The 25,901-nt window shown below is 43.9% G+C and overlaps 1 protein-coding gene across 7 annotated transcripts in view; it reads right to left on the bottom strand.

Annotated features, from left to right (window-relative positions):
* LOC121594855 (semaphorin-2A-like) overlaps positions 1-25,901 on the bottom strand; it is a 303,073-nt gene that overhangs the window by 221,365 nt on the left and 55,807 nt on the right. For 6 of the 7 annotated variants that reach the window (XM_041918585.1, XM_041918583.1, XM_041918582.1 and 3 more), the window contains exon 2: positions 21,324-22,240. The exons of the other annotated variant lie outside the window; for it this stretch is intronic. In XM_041918585.1, the coding sequence (XP_041774519.1) occupies positions 21,324-21,543 (220 nt within the window). In that variant the 5' untranslated portion in view covers positions 21,544-22,240. The remainder of the gene's footprint in view (positions 1-21,323; positions 22,241-25,901) is intronic. 7 annotated transcript variants of the gene reach the window in all.

Here is a 25,901-nt window from a genome sequence, read left to right as displayed (position 1 = left end):
GCAGAAGCGGTGGGCAGATGGTAGAAGAAAAATCGCAAACAGCTTTACTCCAGCAAAAGGAGCCGGCCCCAGGTGTGAAACGGAAGCGAAACCCAACAAAAGAAATGCTCTTTTCATGATGCCGAAGGACATTCGGAGCAGGATACATTGAGTGTTTTTTTATTCCTGCCCAGCAGCTACGGCAGCAATGCACCGGTTGGAGCGTGGAAAAGGGAATCATTAGCGAGCTTGGGCTGGCACGATGCGGAATGTCACATTTATAATCTAATTTGGACTGCAGCCGCGATTGCAAGGCGAAACAGAAAGGCGTGGAGTGTGGAGTGAAGCAGTGGTGTTTTGTTGAAATGTGCAAATTATTTACCTGTCTCTCAATCGAATGGCAATTAGTTTTTAGTAAACAGGTGAAATAACTACATTGTAACTTTAAATGTTATCTCATGAAACCTCAAACGTCTGAAACAAACGTGTAGATTATTACAAATAGTTGAACGACCAATTTCCACTGAATCCCAGTTCAGCAGGCATAACTAAACATACAACGCCATAATTTCAAGATGGATTGAAATACGCTGCATCGCAAATCATAAAGGACTACATGATACGTTTATGGATTCTGAAGTACAGCAGCACGATTATAACCGGGAGAACTTTTCCAACTGTAGTCAGTGTTTCCTAACGCTCTCATTGCTATTCGCAGAAATTAACAATTAATTTGTTCCTCTGCAACCAAACATCCCTTGGCGAGCAGACAACCTTTACACACAAAAACATGCATGACCATGTACTCACCATGTCGTGCAGCAAACTAACAACCTGAACTCCTAACATTCAAGGGGAAAAGTCTATCGACAGCTTCTACCAGAACGCTACTATTCATCCAGCCGCCGCTTTAGTCAACCAGGCTTGCGGATGAGCCCGAGTGGAGCAACTTTTCACCTCTATAGTGCTGTTTTTTACTCGCAAAAAGTTATTAATACATATATATTAAACGCATTGTCTACGGCAACGCAGACACGCGGTGTTGGTTCCTGTTCCCGCGGGGAAGCTTTTGCCCAAGCTCCACCGGAGCAAAATGTAATAGGAAAAGTTTTTCTAGTCATGAAGCCGTGTGGATTTATTTAATTCCGTTTTTTCTCCGTCTCTTTCTCTCTCTCTTTCTCTCAGTGTGTGTGTTACCCATTCAGCAAGCATTTATGTTACGTTTTCTACACATCATGAGGAGAAGGAAAGGATGCGAAGCAAGAAAAGATAAAACGAATCGATTTAACAGAAGAACCTGTTAATTGCGTGTTGTTGATGAATTGGTTGCGATGACGATGGTCTAACCGAGTGCAAAAGCAGGAGCAGCACAAAGATGATTGTTTCGCTGAACTAACTTACTCACGGACAATCAAGGCGATGTAAGAGTAGGAGTTTGAACTTCCGGGACATTATGGGCATACCTGAAAAGAACCACAAAACAAACTATTATAAGTACAATGTTTTTTTTTATATACTTACAAATAACCACAAAACAAACGATTATTAGTACAATGTTTTTTATATATTCCACTCAAAAAATTTAATTTTGCCCTTATCATTTAGAATATCAAGATATCATCATAAAAATTGCATTTATATAGAACCTCAACCTTTTTACACAGAACAATCAAAAGTGAAAGAACGAGCTCACGTACAGATAAACCTGATGCAATAACGATAGTGATTTTTCTCTATTTATAGCCAACCAAAAAATTGCAATTAAAGCACTTTTGAACAGCATCCGTATGTCCCTCAGACGAGAATTTACGGCATGGTACTCAAAATCAATACCAACACACTGGAAACCTACTTCCTCCATACCAATCAGCACCACCTGCAGTAACATCAAGCAGTGAAATATTCGTGAAGAATAATTTTAATTGCAGTAAAATTAATTTCCATCTCAATGGTCCGGTCTCCGGGCCGAGAGCACCTACCAGAAACGCGTTAAATTACACTCCCAGCAAGAACTCCCAGTGCGCATACCACGGTGCAATTCGATGCAACGAATGAGCCCGGCGAGCGATGGTCTTGTGCCGTGTGCCTAAATTGGATGCAAATGAGAGCGAACGCTGTACACAGCCCGGGCCATTTCCAACTCGGTAACGCACGTTCAATGTTTCTTCTTCACGTTAAAAAAGGGAATCGAACACACGAGCGATAATCAGTATCACACACACGCACGCACGCACTAACCAAAACCGATTCAATTTGACGTGGGTGAGGTCGTCCTGCAGCAGGAAAATTATCCCGAAATGTGAAATGAGACCCGGGCTCGGGGTTGCACCGTTGCTCGCACGAACCGTGCACCGACCGACCGATTCTGGTCCAGTGGCGCTTAATGCAACTGTTGATTTGCAGCGTCCAATATTGGCGATTCCGCGGCAACGCCACCGCACAAAAACCAACTCCGAGCGCACATACACACTGCGCTGCTGCTGCTGCTGGAAATTAATTTTCAACTCGCAGCACGATTGTGCCGATGATCTCGCACGACCAGCACCGTCTGGCACCAGAAGCTCTGATACACCACCATGCCACGGGCAATGCATTTGGCCGCCGCCAAGTCCCCGGTTTTCCCGGGCGCGGGAAACATAAGTTTCAATTAGTGCCGAAACCGGAAATCGATCGAAACAATCAACACAACCGTTAGGACGCTGCGGTTCCACCGGAAACGGGGGAAACGCGGTCCGCGGGCACTACTGGGTCGTGGTTTTCTGATACGATAATGTTTTGCCTAAGAAGTGGCGCGAAAGCATATACGAGCGTTTTGCCGAGCTGGTTTTGGGGCCTTGGGGGAACGGGTTTTGGAGCAAATTGGTTTTAAATCAGCGAGACAAAATGATAACGATGCACACGCACACACTATTTGCGAAGTGTGTGCTCTTCTGCGCGACTGTGAGGAAAAATGAGGATTAATGATCATTATTTTCGCACGGTAAAAAGAGCAATTATTTGCCGGATCATCTGAAGGGTATAGAGCTGTTTCAGTGGAATTTGCCGATAGTCATTAAACTCTATAAAGGAGATGTAGGACTGAATGGGTCCGACTGACTTCATTTGTCTCATTTTCATTTTTAAGACAGGATTTTTGCCAAAGGTCAGTAGTGCATGATTTGGACGGGGAAACGTTATAAGAGCAACCGCAACTTTAGCAAAGATGAACTTAACAAATTTACTGTTTTTAGACAAATACAATGTTCTTAGGACATCTAATCCAAAATGTACTTGCATCGATGAATTAGGCATTCGTGACCAATCCAAATTAATGTATTGACAAAAGATTTGATAGTGCAGGATGATGTTAGCTAATTCCTCGTGAGATGACCTTCAAACGCGTTTTGAATATTACACTACTCAAGTGAAAAGTTAAATCATTAGCGCCAATGTCCAGAAAGGCATCAGTTTTTCAGTTAAACGTCAAATTGTTAGTTATGGTTGAACAATGTTTAAAAGCAACTTAACATTGGTTGGTTGGGCTCGAAAATTCAAAAAAAAATATCAATTAAAATAATCAAACAAAAACACGATAATAGTAGCAAATACCTCAAATGAGCCGAGCCACTACAAAACTGGCATTGACCATATTAATGAGGTCCTAAAATAAGTTTATCAAAACCATCGAACGCCAACCAGTAAAACATTTTAGATAAACTTATATCAACAACGCTGTGTTGTGCTAATGGCAAGTATCGTAATAAACCTAATAAACCTAAAAGAATCCTACTAAACTCAATCGTTTCATAATTTACTACTACAAAACACAAGTTTAAATGTTATTTTATGCTTAACTTAAAATAACATCATTATGGATCGATCTAAAATCGCTTATACGAGTACAGTACAAAAAAACACAACTTGAACAACGTTTCTTTCGACCCATTAAAATATAATGCGTCTATTATGCTTCTCACAACACATTCAAGCAAGCAGCAGCAAACAAAAGAAAAGAAATCCCATCAAAAAGTAAACAACAACTAGCAACGCTAACCCTGCTTTGACAAGCTGGCGGGCTAGCCGCCCCACGCTATATTAGGTGCAAGAGGATTAAAAATAAATGTCCATCCTCAAACCGTCATTATATGCTAATTATGTCTAAATGCCACACAATAGCGGGCGTTGCCACTTATCTACCTTTCAGCCACTGCTCACCATCGCCAATGGACAGTGAAAAAATAGGGCCGTAAGTTGCGTGGCTCTACTACAATGTCTAACTAAAAACAGCCAAACACGCGCTACGTCGGAAACGTTGTTTGAACGTGAAAAAAGCGTACACAGGAAAAAATCGAATTTCCCGTTGGCCCATGTTGTCTTGCAAGCCATGCGTTGGGAAAGCCTATCCCGACCCCGAGGAGTGTCTGTGAGTGTAGCATTCTCCTTCAAGTTCCGATGTTTTTCCCCCTTCAAAGGCCCTCCCTTTCTACAAGCGAGTGGTGAATTGGGTCGTTACTTTTTTTCATTTATAATTAGTTTGTTCAACAATCGTGAAATAAAAAGTGGCCCGCTTGGCTTCGATTCGATTTAACGTTCGAATTTTTTTTTGTGCGGTAACGCGTAGATTAGACCCCCGGGTGGTTACCGTTCTTTGCAGGTGAGCATGAAAAATGTAGCCAGTCACGTGATGGTGAATAAAACATAATCAATTTTAGTACCAACTGGTCCAGTTTGACCCACTCCGTGAGGATATTTTATTTGAAAGCCTTCAAAGTGAGCCATCCAAAAATCGATACAGTTCGATATTTATTTCCTAACGCTCCAAAGTGTAGAGCAACAGTCTAAAAAAAGCAACCCTCAGGGGATATACATTAAATATAGCTTGCTTGGACGGACGACATTTGACCACCGGAGCGGAGCGATAAGTAGTGAACTAGAGGAACGTACAAATAGTTCAACTGGTGACTGTTCTCCGATAGTGCAGCTTTTGGAACCGAAAGATGACACGAAATTCGCTCTGGTCGGAGATCAACTCACCACGTCCAGCGTTGCGTGACTCACGCGTCTCTTTTCATTGAATTTCGGGGTCTTGCTTTGCGCTTCGTAGATTCTGTGTGCGATGTACTGTAGATAGAACAATTCCGGTTTCGTAGAAATGATATCCTATCTGTTGAATTGAGTCCGTGCAGTTGAACTTACTTCGTACAATTCGACTCCAAACTGGCCCGTCAAACGGTGTAACTCATCACACATTCCGAGAAGCGAGCCTGTCGCCCAATTAACTTTCAATTAATCTACTCGTGTAAACCCATCATCCACAGCCACTGCGGAAGCGCGTTGACGTGAGTCGAGTACACAGTGCGCACCCATCCATCCATATGTCATCGTGTCTGCAAAGCAATTGGCACGCGCATCATGGCGTATCATTTGAAGTCAACTCTTTGGCCGTACACATTATTTAAAAAATATATACAAACATATCTACCCTGTCAACGCTGGCCGGCCGTGCAGTACCGCTTTCCCGATCGCACTCGTTGCGCACACTATCAGTCTGCTCATCAGTATCAGCTTGATCCTCCTTTCCCTCCGGTGGCGGTGCGCGCATTCGCGTGTGCCCGCGATGCATAAATCAATCAAAATTAATTGGCACATCAGTGCAATTGATGCGTTTCACGTCTCACTGTCTCACTGGCAATTCGCAGTGCTCTCGATTGCGGGGCGCACATCAGTTTCATGTCGTTTCGCGTCTCGCGTTGTCATCCGGGCACGATTCATCTCCGCGCTGCGTCGCGGCATTAGTTGCTGCAAGCACTGAAACTAACGACATCACTGACTGGTCCCTTCAGTTCACTGATTGACTGTCGGGAGAGTTGATCCACGGATTCGGAAGGGAAACGATGCAAGAAGCTGTGCGTGGGAAGCACGGCACCACCGACCGCAACAACAACCACAGTATCATCCAGTGTTTCCACTCCCGGCTAGCTTTAATGCCAAGTCAATCCATTAGCGGAAGGCAGTAGAGCTTTCGGGTCACAGTGGTCGCTAACGGAAACAGTATGGGGCAAGGGAATGCGAAAACTCCTGCACTCCAGAGCGCACCGTGCCATTAGTCGCTGCCTCCCGTTTTATCGGAGGACACTATCTTCGTTCGCAGCGAAAACTGGGACTGAAAACTTTGTTCACAGAACCAACGGAGCGGCAGCTTTTTGTACGCCCATTCGTTCAATAAATACTTACAATGGGACAACATTTTCTACGGACGGGTAAGCTATACCGTACGGGAAAAGAACTCATCCAGGGGGGGGATAAACTGGACCAACACAGTGGGTCATCGATTTTGTGCACCGTGGAATGACTTCCTCGTGGCAATAATTCCTACCAGAGTCCGTCCCGTGTGCCCGGTAGAACAAAGGAACCGATGGCATTCCCTTTTAGAAGACGCCAACAAGAGGGGGGAAAACGCCACATTCACCCTACTCTCGCAGCCGTACCGAATGTGCCTCTGTCAATAATGTCCTTGCAGGCTCAACCATGGTCAGCACCATTGTCAACGGGCACAATTGCACAACGGCAAAGGAGCGGAACTCTTTTTTGTAACTTCGAACGCCAGTCCCTGTCCACCACACCAAAAGCGGAAAGCGAGCGAACGAGACCTTGTGCATCTTCCGCGTCGAACCGCGGAAAAATAGTTGCAATAGGGAACCAAAGGATCAACGCAGCACAACGGACGACATGTCCTTTTTTGTCCAGAAAGCTAGCAGTACACAACAAACTTTTTTGTTCGCTTTTGCTCCGTTTAAGGATTACGAGTAGGCCCCTCCTTTTGTTTTCGTTTTTGTTTCTATTTCTTTATTGGTTTGAGTCCTGTCCGGAATAAACATGGGAGGGGAAGCAAAAGAGGCCAGCAAGCTCCAAAGTTACGTTACGAGGTCATCTTGTGCTGTCGTTTGTGTTTGTCTTTTTAGTTGTATGCTCACATTAAAGTGAAGCCAAAGAATGAATACTGGAATTTGTTGCTCTTTTTTGCACTTTGAGCGTTATTCTCTCTCTTTGGGAGGATAAGGGGGTCATTCTATTTAGCACAGGCAACCATCAGAGAAAAATAAATCAATAATAGATGGAGCTCTTTTTATGGAGCACACTTTCAATATCCATGCATCATTTGAAACCGATAGCACCCGGCAAAGACGTAACACGTAACATGGGATTTTTATTTATTTATGTATCAACTCATGGGACCAACTAAAACAAAACATTCATTGAAACTACAGAATATATAATCATCAAAGTGAACGCAATGTGCTGTCTTAAGCAATGCTAACATACAATGAGAATCTGTTCAAAAATAGCACAAAAACATTAAAAAATATTTAAAAAAAAAACACAAATCAAATCTTGTTAAAGTTTATGCACTACAAAATTAAGCAGAACATACACTCATTCAACAATAGTGCTCAAAGTTTACTGAACAAATTGTATTTATGCTAATCCTGGAGCTACCGTCAATAACAACGAACTGCAGAATCCAACATGTTGTCCATACAACTCCGTAAATCATTAGATAACAGTAATTCTGCAATTGCAATGAAAAAAAATATCAAATGAATGTTTTAGAACTCAAACCATTTTTTATTATGTGGAGTTTGACACTTGACACATATGGCAGATATGGGTATTGGAAAAACAACCTGGATGATAAATCAATTTTCTTTGGTAAGCTGAAATTTCAGATTTCTAGCTGAATCGAACAAGGAGGGAATAATTGTTACATGCACGAAAATACAAACAGAATAGAGATAAGGAAAGTGTGTTTCGAATACAAGCTATTACCACTCATTATACAATTTCGTTAAGCAGGGTGCGCCATTTTGAGTACCATATTTTACGGAAAACGCGCCTTCGTCCGCTTATGTGCTAGTCTAATCAACACTTTATTTACATTTGATCAAAGATACTCCAACAATTTTACATACGACTTTGCATACAGTAAAGGAAAAAAACGCGAAACGAGAAGAATACTTGTCGCTAAGACTGTTGAAGCGTGTTTTGTTTTGCCCTCGGCACATCCAACCGAGGCGGAGCCAAGCCGGAGACATACGCAAGCCGCATCGAACTACTACCAGCGACAGACGCGGAAACAGCGACGATTGGCAAATGTTACGACTCTCCAAAACCCCGCACGCTTCGTTGACTCCATTACGGTTAGGTACGAGATGGACACGTGTCACCTTGTAAAGGGTGTGCAATCCACGCAACGAAAAAAAAGGGTTCGTAAGCCTTTCGGGTATGTACATCCCGTGCCATTGTGACGCATTGACCGCGCGCCATCGTGTCATCCTCCCCCCTTTGTCCCATTTCATACGCGTGTCCCTGTGTGTATGTTATTCACCCCTGTGCAAGTACTACGCGGGACATTCCACTGTTTCACATTAGACCCATCGCCATCTTCGGGCGCGACAGACACCACAATGAAACACTCTTGCACACGAGGCGTGAAAAATCCCTACTTTTCCACCCACACAACATGTCAGCGTCCCCCCTTGCAAAATGGTGCAGGGGTGTGGAGAAGGTGAGGAAAAAATCTAAATGGCGTAAAACGGAATTCTTGTCTAGCTGGACTCCATTGTTTCCGCTCTCTTTTTTCTGTTGCACTCCCTTTAGAAAAAGAAACACTGTTGTGTGTGTGCGATTTCTACTCTTTCACACTTCGCTCACAGCCACGCTCAAGAGCACTTTGCCAGTTTTGAACCCTCTCTAACCCTTGGCGCATTATGCTGACTGGTACGTTTCCCTGGTGCTCCTTGCACACATTGGCGGCCATTAAATTGGGAGCTCGCACACTGTCGTCTCGATCCATCACCGGTCGGCACTGTTTCCCTTCCCTTATTGGTGCGCACCCGTTCTGGAGTGGAAGGCATGCCAACGTACACATTGAAGCTTGCTGGCAGTTTTTTTTTTAACGCACCTTACCCTCCGCCAGCATACAAACCATTATACCGGCAGCCAGTAAGGTTCATGCATTAGAACCGAACGGTGACAAGAATCCTTAAAAGCGCTCCCACTCTCGGCCCGCCTGTGACGAGTACCAGGGCTACAGCTGAAGGCTTTTCTTGATGCAAAAACGAAAGGATATATATGAAATATATGAAACTCACAAACAAACACACAAATACAAGCACATATTGGGCACAGTTTCGCACATCGTTTCTTCCCCAGGCAGCCATTACAGATGCATAAGGATGCACACCATACAAACACAAACACACACATACACATGCATAAAAACAATGCAGCCGGCTTACTCAAGTGCATGCCACCCCTTCTTGCAGCCTCCTGCGTTGTGGTGGTGTGCAAATTTCACTCCATCTGCCAATGAAAATTAAAAATCGCATCGTCTCACCGGTTACAACAACATCAACAAAAAATCCCCAGCCGAAAGGGAGGTGCTGGATCATGTAAAACAAGACCCAAATACACAAACCCATACACACTCAGTGACGTGTGTGTGTGTGTGTGTGTGTGTGTGTGTGTGTGTGTGTGTGAGTTTTTTTTCTAGCAACATTCACAGCAAGTGCAGAAATTTCCCTTTCATTTGAGTGAGCATGTGTGTGAGCAAAAAAGCAGGATAGCATCTTTCCGCGGTTTGCAAGTACAGGAAGGATAGCACAATTAAAAAAAGGCAATGAAAGTGAACCACACAACACACACGCAAACACGCACGTGGCTGGCTGGTTCGTTTAGGCACAGGGCAACCATGTTCGCTCAAGTGTTTCTCTACGCCCCATCGATGGATCCGGCCGGCTCAATTGATGGAGGGATGCGAATTTGTTCTCTTCCATCCTTTCGTCATACTCATACACATACCCATACACCCATACCTTTAAGAAGGAGGTACAACACACACCTTCATTGCCGCCAATGATGCACTCTCTCGGCATTGGTGCAGCCCACGGTGTTGGAGTGTGTGCATGAAGCTGGATAAAGAGCCCTCAGCACACGTCGGCCTTCCCTTATTTTTTTTTTTACTTTAATGTTAGACGGATCCCGGGCTACTCGGTCGCTTCCAATCGGAGGAAACTCGTGAGACAACACCAGACACACACACATACACATTTTGCGTATGGGGCGTGTTTGCCCAAAGTAAACGGTTTCCTTCTCCCTTCGAAGTGCCTCAGCTTGTTAGCACTACCAAAAAAAAACCCTCGTCCAAAGTTGTAGAAGTGTGCAGTGTGCAAAACACAGAAACACCTTCCTAATGGTGTTTGAGTGTATTGGCTGGTGTAGCTGTCGCACACACGCATCTTACCGTCGGTGCATTATGGCCGACGAAAATGGTTGCAACGCTCATGGAAGGGAAGCCAAATTCGAATGAAAAATTCTTCATAGCAATTCTGCCTGGGAAGCAAATGGGATAGAATGGGAAATCAGAGGAGTTGATGATTTTGAACATGGAACTTAGACTGTTGTTTCTATGAATTCCAAAGTTTGGCTTTTTTACACAAACCAACTTGACTCAATAATTGTAACTAAGAACGATTTTATTAAGATCCTTAAGATGTTAAACTCAAAAAAGAGCTATGTACCATCATCTGCAACATCGATTAAGACCGGTTTCAAATGATGGTTCTATTTTAACTCCAAAATTGCAGCCAACCATACTTTAACCATTCCACATCCCTCTGGATAGCCCAAAACCATCTTCCAAAACCCACCCCTAAAGCTTCCACTAAAGTAGCAATTATTTACGGTCGTCCAGCACAACCTCAACTGCAACTGAGAGGCTCTACACACTTTCGAGACGGGCACTAAAAAAAACCCGAGTTCCAACATCCAACTATAGCTGCAGCAGTACTTAAGCATAGTTTCGATTTAAATTTACCAACGTAGCAGCTAGCAATCAACCGGTTTAAAAGCGTCCGACCACCAAAAAACAAACACCACCTAAAGTACCACCTATGCAAAACCAGCCCGGGCAAGAGAGCTCCAGAGTCTTGGAGAAACAAGACACTAATTAATACGTTTGCCATTTGGTGGCGTAGAGTTCCCCATCAAATGGTGGGTTCTCCTTGGAAGCAGACGCCTTCAAAGGTGTTTCCTACAACCCGTCGGCCTTGCACGATGAAAGATCTTCTCCACGCAAGCGGGAGGTATGTGGGTGCATGTCTGAACGCGGATTTGGTGAAGAGCCCAGCCAAAGTTCTGTTCGGACTGTTCGTGGCCCTACATACACACAAGCGCACGTACATTTTTGTAACCTACAAATCTTCCCTTCTTCCGACAGATGCGGTTAAGCTGTTGGCTGGCGAGAACTGACAGCTCTCCGGGCTCAGCAAATTCTGCAAAACAGTACACGTCGCTGCGCCTCAACAAACCGCCCCAGGGACGGTGGCGGCAGATTGCTTAAGCTTCACGTACTGCGCGTTTCGTCTATCCGTTCTGGACTCTCACACAGGCCAAACCATCGTGATGAGCAATAGGCAGAGATAGAGAGAGAGGGAGATAGATAGAAGCATGCAGGGCCCAAAAATTCTAGGAACACAGCATTACGAAAACACTAAATTAAGACATGCAACGTACCCAACTAACTCAAAGCCCGTCTCGGCTCCGAAAAGGTGCGCGCTCTGCCGTCGAGAAGTTAGCCAACCGTGTTAGCCATTGGCATGATGACTTCATTACGACTGCACGAACAAGGTGATAGGAGCCTGCCGAGCGTGAGTTGGGGTGGGTACGGGCGGCCACGACTCATCACGAGAACGATACTCTGCCGTCCCGGTTTGGTGTCTTCTCACTGTTTTTTGCATGTTTTGGAAGGACGGAAATATACAGAAAAACGCACAAAACCATCAAACCACAGATCCCCAGGAAATAAGGTCTATCCACTGTGGGTTTGAGACACACGCTTGCCACCAAAAAGTCGGCACAAAATTATGGGTAAACTGTGCGCAACCGAGGGCGGCATGGGAACTCCTCCAAGGTAAGCGCGGAGGACGCAGAGATCAAACGGCACCACAGCACAATGGTAAACACGGCATATGAAAATGGAGACAGATGATTAAGGGCTTGAACCGGTGACAGGTGTAAGAAGTCTAATTTCTTGCCGTGTTTTTCTTTTTCTGACGGTTTCACGTTCTGCTGTACGCATTGAGACCGGTTGGGAAAGGTTTGTCAATATTGCGACGCATGCGGCTAAATATCAAAGTATAATTGAGGAAAACAGACACACACACATATAAACATACAAACAAAGTCATCGCTATCATTCATTCAGCAACGCTTGCCAAAAAGTTGAAGAAGAAAAAACGTTATATTTTCACGGTATGCCGTTCACCGACGGCAAACAGCGTGCAGAGTATATGAAATCGCTTGTCTGCTTATTTTTGGATCAGTTCAAACTAATAAAGATTTCATTTTTCTTTTTTACAGCATCTCCTCCGTGCAGCAGAAGGCAACAGTCTAGCGTAGATGCATTAAATCTACTTCAAGGACAAAAAAGCAGGAGATGAAACGCATATTACAAGAGGTTTGGCATCTGTGGTTTTGACGTCACTGTTTTTTTTTTGTATTATTATTTTTTGCTTGCAGTACGTATGCACAAGCAATGTTTCACTACCTTCACCAGCGGCTGTCTGCAAACAGCTTCCTTTTCGTCGGCGGGCATAGCAAGGCGTAAGCTGAATCGATTCGTCTGCATAGTTCGCTGTCGCTGCTCGCAGCAGACAAAACGCAAGCAAACGCAAGCCAAAACGCTCGTTTCATTCTGCGGCAAAGCGACACAAAGTATTGCCCAAATCTTTTATACGAAGCATTTTTTTTTTTTGTAGAAAATGTTACCCATTCTAGCTATCGAGAGAATGCGTTTTAGTATTAGTAAGAAAAATGTGAACCTACGCACGAAGGTAATCTCGGTTCAGCAAACTGCTGACGGAACTGTTCCTTTCACTGGAAAGCTCGAATTCAAGTGCGCGCCCGTTCATTTGCTGCCACAGTACCACGCGCGTAGCGTCCCTAAGACGTCTTGAGCTTTCATCAGCTTCATGAAATAACAACAACAGCAATAACCCCCCACCAACCCCAGAAGATTGAAATGAACAACCAACAGAAGCCCACGGCACATACCTTTCGCGTGTCGCCGGGCCGTATTATTCGTTGTAGTGGAATAATTTTGCCGTTCCCGCCTTTTCGCACAACAATCTCCCAGTGACGCTATTTTTACTTCAACGCCTTCTAGCCCACGAGCAACGACAACGGCACGGACCACGGACCGCGAGCATTTCATGCACACGAGAGCAATATTTATGTCTAAATTTACATTTATTTTAATAAAATCATTTCTTGTTATTAAAATTTATTGGCATCGCGTATACGACACGGCGGTCCTAAAACGCATGCCGGCGGAAGGAAAAAAAACAAGCAAGTGCCCAAAATGCCGACGGCTTGGAAAAAAACTAAACGAACATGAAACAGCACACATACACACATAGAACACGAGCGAGCGTTCCTCTCTCGATGGTTGTGTGCTGGTTGAAAAAAAATGCTGCAAAAAAGAAATGAAAGAAAATCTTTCTACTTTCTTCGGCACCATCTCACGCCGTTCCGCTATTTGGCAGCATGCCGACGGCACTCCTCTGTCAGCGCACTTTCACTCGGGGTTAATAAATTTCCATTTACCTGCGCTACGACGGTGGTTACCACAAAACAGTGTGTGTTTATGTGTGTGTGTAAAGAAATCTCGACAGCGTGCTTTAACGTCATGTAGTATCCTTTTTTAAGAGCATATTATGTATGAAGTTCCACGCCGACGATGATGGTTGTATATGATATTTGCCGGCAACAACATAAAGCGACAACCGAAGCGAACTGTTTTCAAACATGTCAACATGCGCTCGACACACGAGTTGGCACACACATAACACATTTGGTGGTAAAATTTATTTGCATTGATTATAGGGTGGAATAAATTGGTCGTTTTTGTATTTATTTGCTGTAGAAATACACTAAAACATCAGTCCAAAAGGCGTAAAGCATTGAAATGTATTAAGCTTTCCTCTTTAATTTCAATCTCGTGCGCTAAACGTTCGTATTCATCGAAACAGTAAAAACAAAACTACAAAATTTTACAAAAATTAGTTGCCAAAGTATGAATCTGCTGCGTGGCAAGTATTTATTCCCGAAAATATGAATTCAGCCTATGAAAAGTAAGGGAATACAAATCTCTACCGAAGTCCGATAGCCCTGTCCACGACGGCGTTCTTCCTCACCCGGCATACACACGCCCAGCCACCACCCAGCAGGACCGAGAGAAATAAAGTAATCAAATCAAAATGGTAATTTCGCGCGCACGCTTCACCTCTCGGTAATGGGTTCTGCCAATTTCTCAACCCGAAACGGGGGATAGAGCGACTGCTACACATTTAGGCGAACACACACACACACATACACACAGTTACAGTCCTAACCGCCCTGCCCTGAAGGTGTCAAAAGCATGACAACATACGGCGAAGGACAAAAAGGCCACACGGCTCGTTCCTGCACACACACACACCAAACGCGGTGCCACGCGGAAAAGGGCGAAAAAACGACGCGGTGAAACATGCCCACGACCGCTGTAAGATGAAATCACATAAAACATAAATCCGTCTTAATATGATTTTACTCCTTTTTTCTGCGCTCGCTTCGTTCCTGCGACTGCCTGTGCAAATGGGCACGTGAGGGTATTTTAAGGACGGTGTAAGATTTAGGGGAGAACAGGGCTAGCAGGGGGCAGACAGGAGGCAGGATAGGGTAGTTCTCGTTTTCGCACTTTTATTTCATATCACACGCATATCATAAAGGGATCACCACACGGCTCCACCGTTCATCTAGCTTAGGTGAGAGGAGAGAGAAACAAATCCAAGAAAACGGTCCGAAGAAGAGCCTGCTGCCGGAAGTTTCCTTCATTAGTGGGGACGAAAGTTGGACATAATTTTATTCTCAGTGATTGTGTACGTTTGGAGAGTACGCGTGAACCAGGTGACTGAAAACAGAACCATATACTAGGCTCGTATTACGATATATTCCTCTCACTCTTCTCTCATCTCAACTTCTTCAAGCCTTTTAGCAGGATTACTTTTTTGGGGCGGCCTAAATCGGTGCAGCTTTGGGCAGAAAATTCGTAAACGTTATATTACAGAAACGCGTACCTTGCCGGACAGAGCCGTCAAAGATTTGCGCTCGCGTGCAACGACGCCGTGTATTAACGTTTAGGGCAAATATATACCCACACTGAACGAAAACCGAGCTGCTTAACCTAAAGGAGAAAATGGATTTTATCACCAGATAACCCAGCACAACGATGTTTACGATGAGAAACGGCCATAGTTTAAAGCAAAACTGTGCCAACATTATATCCCGATTATTATCACAACCATAGGACCCCGTCTTGTTTGCAAAGACGCGTGTAGTCTTCTAATCCTTTACCGCTGTGTGTTCGCAGAACACAGAAGCGTGTGCGAAGCAGAAAAAGAGTTATCTGTAATATGTGCGCGTACGCGTTAGCTATATCAGATATATTAGAGCTATAGCTTAAGTTAATACAATTTGCCTCGTTTCGTTCTATGTATCCTCATTTATGTTGTACCCGTTTTGGTTTTGTAGGTATAATAGAACAATACTTTGTTTGAATGATGTACCTTGAATATGCTTTTTCGTGTTTAGTTTTTTTTACGTTTTGAGTATTTTAAGGCGAAACAATCAAGAGGTTCTTGAAAGTATACGATCATGGGAACATGAAGTAATTAAAAATGGTGTGTAAACATATTTACACTAACTTATATGCCAATAAGTAAAATTATGCTATCTAGCCAATGAAGATACCATCACAAGCACCACTAATTACACGTTAACTAAGTAGCAGTCACCAGAACACGGAACAAGCCAGCATGTAAACCAACTATCGGTCACACGCATCACAAAGCAAATAAAATGCTAAAACAATATTTATTTTCCATTTCAATTGAAACGCCAGCGCCATCGTAAATTAACAAGCGAGAGTTAAAAATTCCACCCGTTCAAGATACTTTTTGCGTGTATCCCTTGTACACGTACCATACACGCAACCTTATCCAGTGGTGCTACAATTTCAAGCACAAGTGTGTGTCATCGCCAAGGTACAAAACGTTCGCTCTGCAGCGTTCGAGGAACAAATAAATCATCGACACGATTAATAGCACTAAGAAATGTATATCGCGCCAGCCGTCAATTGAACAACTGTACACAACACTGGATCGCCATCATCCTTGGGATAAATTATGATATCGCTCTAATTAAAACATTCCCCAAGGCAACAGTGACGCCTCTATCACCAGCGTACGAAACAACGCGATCTCCGCTTTCAATTGGATATTTATAGTTTTGTGATAATTTATGAAGCTTTGGTAGACTTTTATTCCTAAGCAGTATAAAACGTTCGCTAGACAGCATGGAAAACTAACATTAATCTCCTTCCTTCTTCCTCTAAAAGGAGGTTAATTATTTGCTATCCTAAAAACCTACCATCTATCATTAGGAGCAGACTTTCTATTCATTATATTATCGAAACTACATCGACTGATCCAACACGCTGCTGTTGCGCGCAGTTCACAAAACACCAGAAGGGTGTGGGCAATTTGTATTGGCCTTTTTTAACCAATTTTTTTTGTTTACATACTCTCCAAGAAGGATACCGAAGGAAGGCAAAAGAAAAAAACAAACAACGAATGATATTATTTATAGCAAAACAGCACGCAACACCGATCGTATGTATCCGTCGTCAGCAATCAGACAGAAGCCGCGTTCGCTGGAAATAAACAGCCGACTATACGAGCGACGACGGTAAGTACCAATAATCCTTGATGTGACTCAATTCCCACCCAAATCCAAATGGTTTGGGAGGTCGCATCCGCCGCCGCCGCACGCAGCAAGTCGTTTTTTACGATACGCGCTGGTGCGTGTGCGGGTTGGTTATTCTTAGAGCGCCGTGTTGCCGACCGCCGTTGGTTGATAACGTTAAAGTGTGTCTTGCAAACGCGCGCTTCGTCTAAGCCCTTAGAATACAATCGATGTTTAATAGACCCATCCCCTGCCATTTTTTCTGTTGCTCTTCTTTGGCCTGGTAACGGAAAAGAACGCTCAAAATCGATAAGCAATTGGCGATTGACGTTTGCAATATTCTAACAGGCGCTGCTTGACGTTAAGTCGTAAGTAAGCTCTCGGGACAACTTCATTATCACAATCACAGCAAACGCAGTTGTGTTTCGCAACAGAACAAAAAACGAACCCGGTAACAATTGATAGCTAAGCTTCTGTTAAAGTAGAGGGAATGGGAAATTAAAGTACATCAGTCCAGCACAAAAAATACACGTGACCATTCAATAAGATTTCCCGACAAAGTTTGAGATAAAAGACCCAAAAAACCTTATCGAAACCCGACCGTGAATGCAACAGGAGAATGCACCAAAAAAGCAATGCCAACGAACACGACCTCACTCCCAAAAAACCAATGCCAAAACAATCCAATATATTTCTTTCGACACGTGTCCTTAGGCAAAGACCAGCAGGAAACGTGCCTCATGCACACCACCGAGAGCACACCAAAGGGAACACATTTCCAGTTCAATGCACGCACACACAGCGCGCCTTCGTCGCCGGTGACAATGCCCTAAAACCTTGTCCCTCTCACTCCTCTTCTCCCGTATCGAAAAGAAAAAGTAATTTTATGAAATAAACTTTCACTCATACCTCCATTCCAAATGCTAGTGCGTGCCAAAGTAGGAAAAAATAAAGTTCTAATAGCAATATTTTACGACCACCGAGGGACGCCGCCCTGTATTGTGCTTCTTGCGCGCAGGAAGAAATGGGGGTTTGTGGAAATTATCACCATCACCAGCTGGCTACACGCTTGTTTGCCTGCACAAACTGTCGAAATCCAAACAAAATTGCTAATCCTTAACATGATGTTAATGTTGCCCGGTGCAACGATTTGTATTGCCGCCTTTCTTCCTCCACCACCACACAAATCGCTGACCCTGAAGTCGTGCGGAAGTGTTGAAACGCCGGGTTGAGGGTGGTTTTTATTTGAGCAAGGACCAACCGTCACCAAAGCAAATATGCTGTCCAGCCCATCCCGGCCGGACCAATGCTGAATGCGACACAAACAACGTCGCCAAATCGTTCCTGGGAAATTGACTCACCACCAGGCGGTGGTGTTGAAGGTCGGAACGAATCGATTCTTTCTGTCCCTTCTGGCCAGGATTGTGAGTGTAGTGAACCAGCAATAGCTGGAGCTCGATAGAGAGAAAGGAAATGAAAAAAGGAAACCCTCGGCATAAAAAGCGTGTGGTGGCAACTATTTTCTCATCACATCTTTAAGTTCGGTAATACGTGCAGGGGTAGATAGTTAGTGCAATAAAACCTATGATGACATATGTCTTACAAAAAAATATCCTCAACAAGTGGGTATTCCCCTAATTATTCTGTGTATAGCTTCCCTGAAGAGAAAATTTTGCCATTTCATGGCATAAATGAATATAAATAATTAAAAATTTCAAGTTACTCATGCAAAAGAGCAAGTATAATCGATTTTGGCGTGAATTTAAGCCTTGAAGACGACACAATCGAAACGATACATTAAATTAAATTCTTCAAGTCAAAATTTTTGCAACCCCAGCAGTGTTTGGCACAGTCCAATCCGGTAACAGATGGATACAATGTTAGAAAAATATATCTTTCCTAGAAATCGATTGCCACAAACGCAGCACACATCGGGAACAGTGAGTCATCCACGAGTCAGCAGCAGGCGTCAGAAATCGATTCTAAATTGAAATTTGATTCACTTTGCCCGGTACAGCCCGGCAGATGAAAATCACGCAACCAAGCAAGCAGCACACAACTGCTGGAGCCAAGCTGGAGAGACAAATTTGCAGCCGTCGACATAAAACGTTGACGTACAGGACGCACTTACTCCAATCTTGTATCGACGAGCGGGCACATATTTCAACCGCAACATAATATTCCTACATACTGCACACTGCTTGTGCTCGTGCTGTCGATGCTTCTACGGCCACTGTGAGCGGTCATCAAATGGTCGTTTGGAGTGCCGCACATGAACTCAATAACACTCTTCCGGGCTAGTGTTGTTAAAATTTATTCATCGCTAATTGATCATCGGAAGCTTCTCACACAATTTCTTTGCCTCTTTGTCGCGTTTTTGGTAATTTTCATACTTGACTCTTTTTTTTTTATTATCAAGACTTCTAGCCGAAAACAGTGTGCTTTATTGCTTAATCATGATCACGTTTATTGTTCTTTGTGCCCAGCTCCAATATAGCATCATTTGCAGCCTATCTAACGTATCGGAACGATTACAAACAACACAAAGCAGGATATTGTGGTTTCCTTCCTTGCGTTATCAATTATAAATACCCCGCTTTTAGCAGGTCCAGGCATACGTCCTAAAACTTCGCCTCGTTCAGGCTAAATTATTAATCCACTTCTAGCTGCTCAAAAACGCAACGATTATCATCATAATTTAGCCGTATCAGTTAAAACATGAGAGAAAAAAAAACACTAAACCTCTGCAAAGCCATGAGCAAACCCATCCTCCCGTATCGATCGAACAGTGCTTCGAGTTGTGTTGATAATACACCCACCAAAAAAGCCTTCGCTGCTCAAAGGACGGCGCACCATGACCGTGCTTTTACGATCGGTTGTAAATTTTAATTTTACAGCCAATCTAAAAAAGTTACGTTTGCACACAAACAAAACAAAAAAAACACACCCGAACGATAGCGCACCCAACGCTCGATGGTTCGAATGAAGCTTCCCCGGCATATGCATGACCGTTCCGAGGAGTTTCTCGTTCGCTCTCTACACGGCGCATGTGGACAGAAGCGGGTACGTGCGACGGCTTGCCTCTGTCCTCGGGCCAGTAGGAAAGCAACAAGCAATCGACGTACCAAAGCGGTTCCTCCGCACGGAACACGAACCACCGAGCGGACGGTTTGGAACGCGGTGATACACTTTTTGGTCAATTTATGATATCACTCAGCCTCATCGAGAGGTTGAAATTTGCCTCATGAGGGTAAACGTGATCGTTCGTTCGTTCGTTCTCAACAGGGAAAGCTTTTGGTGTGAATCGGCACAGTCAGCTAGCGTGGTGTATGGCAATGGACAACCATCACTGTGATTGAATGAAGCAAGTCACAAGTAAAAACCAAGTTTAGCTTTGAATACATGTTGGGGTCCTTCGCTAGAAAAACGAAGAGCTTTTGAAGCATTGAGATCAACAACACGGCATCAAGAAAAGGAAGCATTCATTGAGTAACGTTTCAGTTAAACTTTCAATAGGTTTTGATGCTTCAAAATCAACATCCTTAACCTTTAGACCATGATATATGCATCACATCCTAGTCACGACACCAAAAATGTATGATGTAGTTAAATTAATAAAGTTTTTCTCTTCATTTATCCCAATTTTTTCCTTAAATTTCTAGAAATTCGTAGATCACAAAAGCACATTCTCTTTCCAATTGTTTATGAAATATTTTTTAGACAGCCGTCTAACATAAAACCCACCAACTCTGTACAGAGTAAAAAGGAAACAAAGCTTCACCACTTCAATGGTGCGTCAGTTTCCGAGCGAGTGGGTTTTCATTTTATGGCCCCAAAAAGTTATTCTCCTCCTTCCCAGGGGGTAAGGGGAACACATGCTGCCAGCCGGCCAATTAAAAAAGCAGAATCGTGAACAGAAAAATCATTAGCATCCCAAGGGGGTAGCCCTCCCGCCCATCGCTACCACATCCAGTGCCGATCGAGTCATTTGAGTGGAAGATTTATCATCTCCCGTTCGGTTGATGGGCAAAGCAAATAATTACCACAAAAGGAAAAGCAAAACGAGAAACACACGACACTAAAATCGCTCCTCATCGCGAACGATCGATAGTCGTAAAATCAGTTCTGACATTAAAAAGCATCGCGTCGAGCTCAGTCAAAAGCTAGCAAGAGCGCTTGAAGCACTCTACAGAGTGTGTTGAAGAACAATAATTTTGATTAACTCATTTTTTATTTATTTTTTTATCCCGTTTTGATTTTGATTAAACTCCCAAAACAAAATTTTTTATGATAATGCTCTCGATATTAACGATCGGGATGCAGCTGCACAGCAAAAACATAAATTCGATTAGAACCCTGGGTTCGCCGCCAAACGCCACCCACACCGGAGTACTTTGACGTCTTAAAACAACCACAGTCGTAAATTAAACCCCATTTTTAATAACCCACAGCGCTGCATAATTCAATGAGAAATAATCGGTTGATTGCCGGACCAAACTTGGCTCCATCGCCGCTTCGCTTACCTTTGTGATGTCGTAGATGGTGCTGGCCGTTGATGCTGATCCCGCCGACGTTCGATTGGCCGCTGCCGCAGCACGGCTGCTCGTAATAGAAATTCCACGTGTTCTCGTAATCACCTGCGCCGGGCCGTAGCAGCTGCAGCAGGACGAACGCCACGGTCAGGACCATCCGCCTCCACCAGCCATCGCTAGTTCTGCTTGTTGTGGTCATAATCGTCAGCATCTTCCTTGGTGTGGGATGGATGCACCCCAAAGCAACAGCAGTAATAAGAAACACCTTCTCCAGGCCCACGCTCTAAACCCCCCTCTAGCGGCTTATTCCGTGTTAAGGATCTGCCAAAACGCACCACAACACACACCGTCGCGGGGCAGGGGAGGATGGTTTATCGCTGAACCACGCTCACAAAACGACTCCGGGCAGCCGATTTTATTTGCTCAATTATTTTGCTCTCTTATTTGCCTTTTCAATTTATTATCATCGCTCATTTAAACGCTCACTCGCACACAAACACAGCATAAAAGAAAACACTGAACAAAAAACTGCAACGACCATCACCGATAGCACATGCCGACGCTGCTAATCATTATTCGCGCGGTGGAAATTTCGCCCCTGGCAGCGAATGCGATACACGCACAACGCACGAACTACACCGCAGTAATACACACAAACATACACCACACCCGCCGCTGCTGGTGAGGATCTCGAAACACACAAAATGGACACACCAAGCAGAGAGCGAAGCTCTTCTCACTTGCAAATAAATAAATTATCGTTGCACGAATGTAATGATACCACAGTATGGGGGGAGGGAGGGTATGATTATTATTATTTCATTTATGCTGCTTCTGCCTTTTTAAACCTTTTGCTGTTGGCTTGCGTTAAGGCCAAATACACAATGCACACACCCACACGAGGGACACTAGAATTGAAGAAGCCCATATTGGAAGGAGAGAATGTTGAATAAATAAAGTTTGTTTTACAATTACAATTGCTTGGGATGTTGAGCAGCTAGAAACCTCACTGCCCACAAAGCAACTGTCGCAAAACGACGCAGGAAATGAGATTTATGAAATTGTGGAAAAAATATTTATTTGCTTTTCAGCCGTATTTGCAAGCAATCCAGTTCACACATTTCTTAATGAAATATTCAATCCGTGGAAGTGGAGTGGCCGACACCGATTGCTTCATATCGAAGTAGAGTCAAGTGTTTTCGCTTGCAAAATTCAAAGGAACTTCTGATAAGATTGGAAAATAGGCTTTCCGAGGAAGCGAAGCCGTTTCCAGCTTTTCTTTATGAGGGAAAGCAAATTTTCCGGTCCTGATGAAACTGCAGCTTTGATGTGAACACCTGTGGGTACAGAACAGAGAAGGATTGGAGAACATCGTTATTGCAGTTCAAGCTAGAAATAGTGAACATAGCCCGCGGGACATGGAGTGCTTGAAAAATCCGTACATATTCGTAGCTATTGGCGTTTAGTGTTGTTTCTTCGATTTTTTTTTTTTTTGCGCTTGGGAAACATTTTGATCGATCGACTTATACACATTGGCAGAGGTATCTCGCTGATGGTAACGAGTAGATGACAGGTGATGAGGGAATTATTGAGCACCAAACAATCGAACTCATTCCACAACGACCGCACCACCCTCCCAGAAACCGGCGATCGATGGGTGCACCCGAGAAAGAGCAAACACAGTGCCGGCAATGCATTATTGCGCTCCGTGTTGCTCCTTCAAACCACTCACTATCTTCACCGCCAGCTTGCGATGCAATCAAATGCAATCATTTCATAAAATATTCCACCTCTTTTTACCAACTGGATTGGCGCCCACGGCACAGGGCATATTATTTACCGTACCCACACCCTTCGCTGCACTGTGCGCTGATGCCGAAGTGCCGAAGCTTTCGTTCTATTGGCACGACGACACGCCGATACCATTTCAGGGAAGTCAGTGTCTTTCATCCTTTCCGGTACCTTTGCCTCCCGGAACGCACGTAAGTTGAGGGAAGTAGTGAAACTATTAGTTCTAAGGTTTGATAGAAATCTTTCTATAAAGATACACAGGCAAGCCAGTAGAGCAGACGCTTATTAGAAATCCCTCCACGATGCTGTAGCAATGGAGCGATGCTCTCTAATGAAATCTTCAATATCCGCTCATCAAAGCAGCGCCGAGTGCGGAGGAAAAAAAGACCTGCTTGGTGAAATGACAGCGTTCATTCATGTCAAGCTGCTAAGAGTCGATATTACAATTTGCATTCAATTCTAAATCATCAACATGGGAACGAACTTTGCGCAGTGCACATGTGCGCAAAAGTCTTTCATTTATGCAAAATATGTTTATGTAGCTCTTAAATGCAAGTAAACACAGAGACAGAATTCTATTTGCCATTGTGACAATTAATTTACTTTTAGTGTCGCCCTGTCGCCAGGAAATGGAAAATATTGTATGATTATCTCTTTACAGTCCAGAACAAAACGCCACAAGTCGTTCTCGACACGACAATTTAGTAGAAATCTAATTTTATTTTCAAGCAGCAGAATGGTTCTTTTTTTCAATTTAAGTTTAAAAGAGAGGGTTACGAATGATCTATAGTTCTTATTGCTGACACTGGACACATTGCGCATTTTGTATATTTGTTTGTTACAAGCTCGAAAGAGAAAATTTAAAATCCATTGAATGCAATTTTGAAACTATTAACCTCGAATTTTGATGTTGTGCCTGTCAGAGCGAAACCCCTGTACTAGGTACAATATTTGCAATTTCTGCACCGCAAACATTAAATTTCGCAACGCTAGAGATGCGATAATTAATCAAGCGTCTGCGTTGGTTGCGATGCAAACGCGCCGGTGTCGAGTGGTGAGTTTAATTAAGATAGACACAAGTTCCTAGACAGCTCTATCCCGATTCAGGTGTACAAGAGCCATTTCCGGAACGATAAGAGCGGTGAGTGTACATACCAAAGCACTAGAAAGTAATTATGAATTAATTTAAATTTGCTTTCCCGATGAAAGTTTACATTTTAATCATCGTTAGTTTTTTTTTTCGTTTGAACTCGTTGCAATCCAATGCAATAAGGAATTTCTTTGGCATCGATAAAAATAATCTGCATCCAATCGTAAATGTACACATACTTTAGTAAGAGTTGGATAATTGATTGCATGCAACCTACTACTCACAGTAATTTGCATATGCACGAAACATTTCACTCAGCTGCAAACGGAAGGCAAGATTTTAAATAATCGTTCATTAGAAGGTCGCGATTTTGCCACACTTACACACAAGCGCAGCACGACGCAGCTTACCTCCGCCTGCCAAAGCGCATTTAAAAGGATCAAATTAAAGCCAAATCGGTACGGTTTGCGTGGCACCAACCATTGAAGGCAGTACAGTTCACGTGCATTGCCCCTCCTGCGTATCGATTGTATTTTGCCTGCCAGCCACAGACAGTAAGGTGGGAGACATTTTACTTTCTGCCGTCCAAACTCCAAAGTCACACCGAACCTCTTACGTGTGCTAAAGCGCCTTCCAGCAGCATCCACCATCGGGTGGGAGGGTTGTTTTCGGTTGTCTTGCAAGCTTGCAGCAAACATCATCAACCTAACACACGAGTGGAAGTAATCCGCCGCCTGGAGGGGCATGAGGGCATTCCTTAAACGATCCGCTGCTGAATCGGTGCTGATTCGACTTGTCTGTGTGCTTGAGTTCAAAAGTCTGCTCACTATCTGACGACGACGGCAAAAGCTCGCGGGCAGCAAGCATTGCGAATTACAGCGATGACGACGAGGACGACGTCGAAGAAAACCGGTTCCCCTTTGCTGCAACTTGGAGATCTAGAAATGCAGTCCACACCAAGCGGGCGTAATCGTTCGAATGGAAACGGAAAGTTTGCGACGCACGGAGTGTCTTGCACTCAGGGGGTCGAATGTCTCCTTCGACAAGCGAGTAGCTAACGACATCACCAACTCTCCCGCATTCGATGGTTTGATCAGGACATTGGAGAAGACTTTGTATCGATTTAATTACGAAATAGTCAACCAGCAACTGGGAAGCTTTCCATATTACAAAGTTCCCGGCCAATTTCAGGCACTACTGCAGGCTCCCTGGGGAGAAGAGAATGCTCAATATCTCTACAACAAGCAGACGGTCTCTACTCACAGTGATTCCCGCTTAGTTCCAGTCTACCGAATCGGGACTGATACTTGCCGAATGTTCTTTTAAAATGTACAAAACGCTTGCACATTTCTGTGCCACTTGATCGTGCAACCAAAACCCTTTAGACCCACAGCGGGGCTCACAAGAAAACGGGTTTTCCACCGCCACTGTGGGCTATTGCATGCGACCGTCAGCTATACAGTCGAAGTAGGGAAGAAACAGAAATCTCCTCCCAAAACGGAGTGAGAAAGAGGGCCCCAAACATCGACCAAGAAAGATTGCGGTGCGGCGTGCGAAGGAATTTCCAACCGAGTATCGATCGATATTCAAACATTCGAAGCAGTCGCACAGCACCGGCAGACGCAGTTTTAGCTACGCGCACTCTTGTTCCGTTCCAAATTAGGACCGACTGAAAGGAATGTTTACCA

Source organism: Anopheles merus, chromosome 2L (genome assembly GCF_017562075.2).
Source record: "Anopheles merus strain MAF chromosome 2L, AmerM5.1, whole genome shotgun sequence".
In the NCBI taxonomy this organism is placed as follows: domain Eukaryota; kingdom Metazoa; phylum Arthropoda; class Insecta; order Diptera; family Culicidae; genus Anopheles; species Anopheles merus.
Note: the sequence above shows the minus strand (reverse complement) of the source record. Positions and strands in the feature narration are given on the sequence as shown.